The following is a 7,331-nucleotide window of genomic DNA, read 5'->3' as shown; positions in this document are numbered from 1 at the left end:
GAGCACTTACAGTCTGACCCCCCTCCCCTTCAACCTCTGCAGCAATGCTGGCAGCACTCATGCGTCTATTTCCCAAAGACCACCTCTGGATATGATGCTGAGCATGCGCACTCAACTTCTTTGGTCGACCATGGCGAGGCCTGTTCTGAATGGAACCTGTCCTGTTAAACTGCTGTATACTCTTGGCCACCGTGCTGCAGCTCAGTTTCAGGGTTTTGGCAATCTTCTTATAGCCTAGGCCATCTTTATGTAGAGCAACAATTCTTTTTTTCAGAACTTCCAGTGACCAGTATGAGAGAGCGAGAGAACCAAATTTAACACACCTGCTCCCCATTCACACCTTAGACCTTGTAACACTAACAAGTCACATGACACCGGGGAGGGAAAATGGCTAATTGGGTCCAATTTGGACATTTTCACTTAGGGGTGTACTCACTTTTGTTGTCAGTGGTTTAGACATTAATGGCTGTGTGTTGAGTTATTTTGAGGGAACAGCAAATTTACACTGTTATACAAGCTGTACACTCACTACTTTACATTGTAGAAAAGTGTTATTTCTTCAGTGTTGTCACATTAAAAGATATAAAAAAATATTAACAAAAATGTGAGAGGTGTACTCATTTTTGTGAGATATTGTAGACAGATAGATAGATAGATAGATAGATAGATAGATAGATAGATAGATAGATAGATAGATAGATAGATAGATAGATAGATAGATAGGGGTAATAGAAAGAGAAATCTCAATTATACAGTATCTACTTGTAGTAAAAAAAACCTGCAGGATACTGACTGAAGTTCCACCCACTGCTTTATCCCATTGTCTGACTATTTCACCAATCCCATCCATTCTCCCTGTGATGTCACCAGACTGATGGAGTTTTCACATTTCCATATCCCCGCCACATATCTTTATATAACCTCTCTTTAAACCTAACACAGCATGGAGGGGCTCAGTGAAGGTGGTGGTGAAGGTATGGAGGTGTCGGATTGGGTCACACAGATCATAAAAGGAGATCCGCCCGGCCTCATAATCCAGATATATCCTGACTGTGTTACTGGAGATATTGGTGGGTAAGGGGGTCCTATTAGTGGCATGTCTTACTGAATACTGATTACCGGTCCTGTACAAACCCCAGGACTTCTTATTCCATCCAATCCATGACTGATCTCCTCTCCTGACTATACTGGGGTAACACATCCCAACTGTCCAGTAATCTGATCCCCCGACATCCACTTCCCAGTAATGTCTCCCTGAGGAGAAACTCCGACTGCTCAACACCTGAGAAACCAAACCCTGAAATCTCTCTGGTGTTTCTGGATGATTCTGGTTTCTATCTGACCTGGATACAGTTTTCCTGTCATCTGATATATGTAGAGAATTATGAGCTGTGTTTACATCCAGTAATAAGTCTGCAGCTCCCTGTATAGGGAAGTATACATTTACCCCTCTTATTATATTGAATAAACCTGAGTGTAAGACCCCCGCCACATCCAGACCCCCACCATGATGGAGGAGTTTCTCATGTCTCTCTCTGTCCTCATTATCTCCATCCTCAGTACCACACAAGTCACCTGTGTCTGATTCCTGTAAGACAGTCAGTGGATCTGTCATGTTACACAGCTCCTCAATGTGAAGCATCTTCCTGGACAGCTCCTCCTTTTTTATTTCCAGCTCCTGGATGAAATCCAACATAGAAAGGGCTTCCTGTTCTCCCTGCCCAGAGATTTTCCTCAGGACTCTCTTCTCCAGGTCTTCCAGACGTCTCCTGAGATCTCTAAACAGAGCAGTGACTCTCTCGGCTTTTTCTTCTACTTTCCTCTTGTGTTCCTGCAGACTCTGGACTCTTTCCTCCGTCTCCTCTCTCTTTGTCAGAAGTTTCTGGAGAACATTCCTCAGTGTTTCCTTCTTCTTCTCAGAAGCCTTATCCAGTGACTCCATCTCATGTCCTTTATGTTCTCCAGTCACACAAAACATACAGATGCAGATATCATCCTCCGTGCAGTAATATTCCAGGATCTTCTTATGGATGGAGCATTTCCTGCTCTCCATGGACAAGGTGGGGTCACATAAGATGTGTTCTGGGGATTTTTTGTGGACTCTCAGGTGTTTATCACACAGAGAAACCTCACAGTGCAGACAGGATCTAACAGCAGGTACAGGATAGTCCACACAGTAAGTACAGAAGACCCCGGACTCCTCCTGATCTGGCTGAGCAGACAGGAAATTCTCCACTATGTTACGTAGTGTTATGTTCCTGTGCAGTGCAGGCCGATCCTGAAACTTCTCTCTGCATTCAGGACAGGAATATCCTCCAGACCCCCCCTGTGTATCCAGCACACGACCAATACAGACTCGGCAGAAGTTGTGTCCACATCTCAGGTTTACAGGATCTGTATAACTGTTCAGACAGACGGAACATTCCAGCTCAGCTCTCAGATTAGCAGACGCCATCGCTGACAGAAGACGAGGAAATTAAACTAAATTCCCTGACACCGGGAAAGAATGCAGTTGGGAGGGGTAACATCCTTCTACACAGGGTGAGGCAGGCCTTGATCAGTGAAATTTGACACGGAGATCAGAGTACAGAGGAAGGAGGTTTTTATTCACAGTAGTAAAGACAATCCTACCTCCCAACATTAGAAGAGAGCTAAAGAAGGAAGGATGGGTCCTGAGAAGGACTGTAACACACTAAGAGCACTGAAGTGAAATCTATAGTCTGAGCATATTATGATCTTTTGGGATCTGGGATGGTTAAGGGGTCATTTTAAAAGAAAACAATTGAGAGAAGTATGTAGCTTGTTATTTCTGATTTTGTTTCTTCCTTGCTCCATCTTTTACTTTCTGGCAGGGACAAAGTGCTGCAGTGATCAGGTCCTCTTTCCTTCTCCACCATCTCTCCTTGTTTCCTTTCCCTTGCTCTCTCCCTTTTTTCCTACCGGTCTCTCTTCTCCTCCACTAGTACCTTGAGTGTTTCTCCCCAGAGTACAGAGACAGTCTGTCTTCCTGTATTAGACAAGAAGCTTCTAATACCTGTGTGCTACCTCCAATGGCAGCCAGTGGTGATTTTCTTTGGGGGGCGACAAACAGTATCCACTGCAATCCCCCCCGTCGGTCGGCTGGTGGACGGGTCTGGTGCACTCACCCCATCTATGCAGCTCTTCTCCAGGGCTTGCGGCGGTGGCTCTCCCTTCCCCTGCTCCCCATGGGCGATAGCTCTGGCTTCCATTACCTCCCTCCTTCTCAGCGGCCAATCGGGAGTCTTTTCTTTTCGGGCAATTAGACTCTCAGACCTGCTTCTGATTGGCCGGATTGAGGATCAGTATTACAACAGCGAATATTAATTCGCTGTTGTAACACCTGGGTGGGCTCATGGCACAATGCTCTGCGCTCTGAGCCCACCCTATTTTGAAGCCCATTAGAGCCTATGGCTCTAATCAGGTGCTTCAAAAAACAACACTGTAATTCAGGCCCCAGGGTTTCCATCCGTCTGGATTCAGTGGATTGGAGTGGATCGTAAGTCAGCGAACATGTGACTGCTGACATCCGTCGCTCCATAGAGATGCATGGAGCATTCGGTCAGGCGGACCTCAACGGTCCGCATGTGTGAAAGGGGCCTTATTTTTTTACAATAAAATGAAGCTTTACAACCCCTTTAGGCAGTATTAGGGCCAGCTCACACCCTGCAGATGATGGGATAAAGTTCATTCAAGTGTTAGGTCTGAACACAGTCTTTACTGGTACGTTGGAGTTCAAAGATGTGGAAAAAGGAAAATCCTCAGAGAAAGAAGAGAAGGTTCAAGCAGTCAGCAAGCAAATAGTGGGTATGACAGAGGTGGCAAGTTGGGTTATGATGTCTGCATGCAGTGTCCATGTATTGTATGTTACTGAAAAGAAGGGGGTCTGGGGGCAAGCCCCCTCATCAGATCCTGCAGGTAGTCGGCACACACAGGAAGTAATTCAGCGTCTTTACCCCAGCCAGAACAAGGATGGATGCAGCATGGATGTAAACACAGTGATCTAGACAGGCGCCTTCAGCGTGGTTGGCTGTTCACCAGCAGAAAGGACTAAGGATCCTCTAGATTTTGCACAGCGATGAGGTCTCTCATGGCCGGGGATAGCATTGGCTCCCAGACAGGCTCTGGCATCAGCATCTGGACAGCAGCTCTGATGCTTGCTGATCGATCCGGGGATCCCGGAGAGAAGAGAGGGGGCATGTTCTAAACACTTCTTTAAATAGCCTCTCTTATAATCCCCTTCTTAATTAGCAGCTTGCTGGGAGATGTAGACTGAGAGAGATTCAGGAGTCCAGTTATGGCTGAACACAGGACTACAAGTCCCACAGTCCTTTGCTTCTTGGCTCACAAATGTGATGCAACAGTGTGAGTGCAACACTAGAGGGAAACAGCAGCAGACCGCAGCAAAGGAGGTGTTGTCCACTGTATTCACAATATTATAGCCTGCACCTGGCTTCACCCCCCCCCCCCCCAACTGAAACCCTTTGGTCCCCAAAGACAGAATAAAGTTCATGAAGAAGGAGCCAGCAGTTAATAGAACTATTGGGACACATGTACTTATAGCTGCAAACTCACAATTTTGAGTCTATGGAAACCTAATATCACTCCTAACTTATCTAAGGTAATAGTTAGATTGAATACCCAAGGTCTTGTTAAACTAATGCTAGCATACGAGAATTATAAAATTAGTACATTTAAAGCACAATGGCAAACCTAGCTTTCTCACTCAAAGGCATCAAAACAATTAAGAGCGCTTTATAAAACCTAATCTAAGACTTTCACTAGTGTGTGATATTGATAGTGAATTCATCTTCCATTAGGATATACTCCTTCTTACAGTGGTTGTAAAGTCAAAGAAAAATTACTGCAAGCCCCTCTGTTTTACCCAGCTATACTACAAAGAGTACATGTTTGTAGAAAAGTATGCCTCTAAATACCTTTTTGCAGATCCTTAGTGTTCGGTCAAGTAACCTCTGGCCGCTCTCCTCCCCCAATCTAAGGGCTACAGTGGGAGGGGCTGCGATCCCCCTCTGATTACAGCCGGGAGGTCATGTGATCACTGTGCTGTCCGCTCAGCCGCTCCCGCTGTAGCCCTTACATCGGGGGAATAGAGCAGCCAACAACAGAAATAATCTGCAATAAGGTATGTAGAGGCTTAATATTATACAAACTTTTACACTGTGTAGTATGGCTTAGTAAAACAGAGGGGCTGGCAGTAATCTTGCTTTGACTTTACTGCCAGCTACTAATAGTAGCAGAAGGGGAGGGGTGGATTTGGAGCTCACACACAGGAGCTGACAGGCAGGGAGGGGGAGAGAGGAGAGCAGTGGGATGACGGAGGCATGTAACCTGACCTGGATCAGCAGCCATGATTACTGTGGTCAGTTTACATAGGGGGACATATTAACAGGCAGGATTCACCAGGTTTTTTATAGCAAGGGACAATTTAGATAGCACTGGTTAAAATGGTTGTTACCCCCCCCAAAAAAAAACATGCTCCTGTCCCTTTAAGGCACAAGCTGTAGCATAGTGTTTTTGCCTAGTCAATTGCTCCTTTGTATGGTCTACAGTACTTGGTTGATTCTGCCTGGTCCTGACTTCCGTTCTGTGAGCTGACCACGTGTATCATGGCTGTTAAACCATGAAATTGTGGTCAGGATACGTGCCTCTGTCATCTACCTTCTCTCCTTTGAGTCTCTGTGTCTCTACAGCTCCTCCCCCTCCTCTCTCCTTGTCAGCTCTGTGGTGTGTAGTGAGAACACGATCTCATCGCTCCTCCCCTAACCTCTCCTCACTGCCCCTCCCCTCCTCTATCCTATCCTCTCCTCTTCTCACTGCCCCTCCCCTATCCTCTCCACTTCTCACCACCCCTTCCCTATCCTCTCCTCTTCTCACCGCCCTTCCCTATCCTTTCCTCTTCTCACTGCCCTTCCCCTATCCTCTCCTCACCACCCCTCCCCTATCCTCTCCTCATCGCCCCTCTCCTATCCTCTCCTCTTCTCATGGCCCCCCTATTGTCTCCTCCACTCCCCTATCCTCTCCTCTTCTCACCGCCCCTCCCCTATCATCTCCTCTTCTCACCGCCCCTCCCCTATCCTCTCCTCTTCTTACCGCCCCTCCCCTATCCTATCCTCTCCTCTTTTCACCATCCCTCCCCTATCCTCTCCTCTTCTCACCACCTCTCCTCTATCCTCACTGCCCCTCCCATATCCTCCTTTCACTGCCCCTCCCCTATCCTCTCTTCTTTTCACCAGCCCTCCCCTATCCGCTCCTCTCCTCTTCTTACCGCCCCTCCCCTATTCTCACTGCCCCTCCCCTCCCCTATCCTCTCCTCTTCTCACCGGCCCTTCCCTATCCTCTCCTCTTCTCACCGCCCCTCCCCTATCCTCTCCTCTTCTCGCCGCCTCTGCCCTATTCTCTCCTCTTCTCATGCCCCTCCCCAATCCTCTACTCTTCTCACCACCCCTTCCCTATCCTCTCCTCACTGCCCCTCCCCTCCCTTATCCTCTCCTAACTGTCCCTCCCCTATCCTCCTATCACTGTCCCTCCCCTATCCTCTCCTCACCACCCCCCCTCCCCTATCCTCTCCTCACCACCTCCCCTCCCTTATCCTCTCCTCTTCTCAAAGCCTCTCCTCTCCTTACCACCCCTCCCCTATCCTCTCCACACCGCCCCTCTCCTCCATCCTTCATTCACTGACTATACTGTTTACCTCAAACAGAAGGGGAATCTCGGCCCCTCCAACTCAGGTCTTTTAGATCAGGATACAGAGCAGACAGAGGACGGGACTACAAATGAGCACAAGGAAAAAAAGGTATTTGGAATTTGAAAAAAAAAACACACTGCACTATTTAATGAACAAACAAATGGAGGCTAGATCAATTTTAGCCATTTGAGTGTACAGCCACTTTAACGTGCTATAAAGGAACAGGGTCTCTTTTTTTTGGTTACAACATCTTTAAGTGTGGCTCTTCTACTGTTTATTCTTTGTGTTTGAAATATCACCGTTTGTATTTCTATACATTTTCTCAATCGATAAGGTACCTGTTTCAATCTGAGTCCAATTGGGGTAACAGGTATATTTTTTTTCCTGATACACTTATTTATCTGTAAACCTGTTGGTTAATACTGACATTGGATTACTTTATAGCATTTGTGATTTTGATTAAAACATTTTATAAAGATGTACTGTTTCAAAAAAAAAAAGTTGCGTGATACTCTCATCCTTCTGTTGCCTCCGGGCAAAGAATGTGTGCCTCAGACCCGGGACTGTCACATTTTCTCAAAATAGGCTCTCCAGCTGTGACACAATT

The 7,331-nt window shown here is 46.7% G+C and overlaps 1 protein-coding gene across 1 annotated transcript; it reads right to left on the bottom strand.

Annotated features, from left to right (window-relative positions):
- Positions 1-569: 569 nt before the first annotated feature.
- On the bottom strand, positions 570-2,511 carry LOC141134909 (E3 ubiquitin-protein ligase TRIM39-like). Its single transcript, XM_073624341.1, has one exon. The coding sequence runs from the start codon at positions 2,453-2,455 to the stop codon at positions 884-886; it is 1,572 nt and encodes a 523-aa protein (XP_073480442.1). The 5' UTR covers positions 2,456-2,511; the 3' UTR covers positions 570-883.
- Between the last annotated feature and the right edge of the window lie 4,820 nt (positions 2,512-7,331).

Source organism: Aquarana catesbeiana, linkage group LG03, assembly GCF_042186555.1.
Source record: "Aquarana catesbeiana isolate 2022-GZ linkage group LG03, ASM4218655v1, whole genome shotgun sequence".
Lineage (NCBI taxonomy): Eukaryota > Metazoa > Chordata > Amphibia > Anura > Ranidae > Aquarana > Aquarana catesbeiana.
Note: the sequence above shows the minus strand (reverse complement) of the source record. Positions and strands in the feature narration are given on the sequence as shown.

Coding starts and splice junctions, on each gene's coding strand:
- LOC141134909 (XM_073624341.1), bottom strand. CDS start 2,455: ATGGCGTCTGCTAATCTGAGAGCTGAGCTGGAATGTTCCGTCTGTCTG.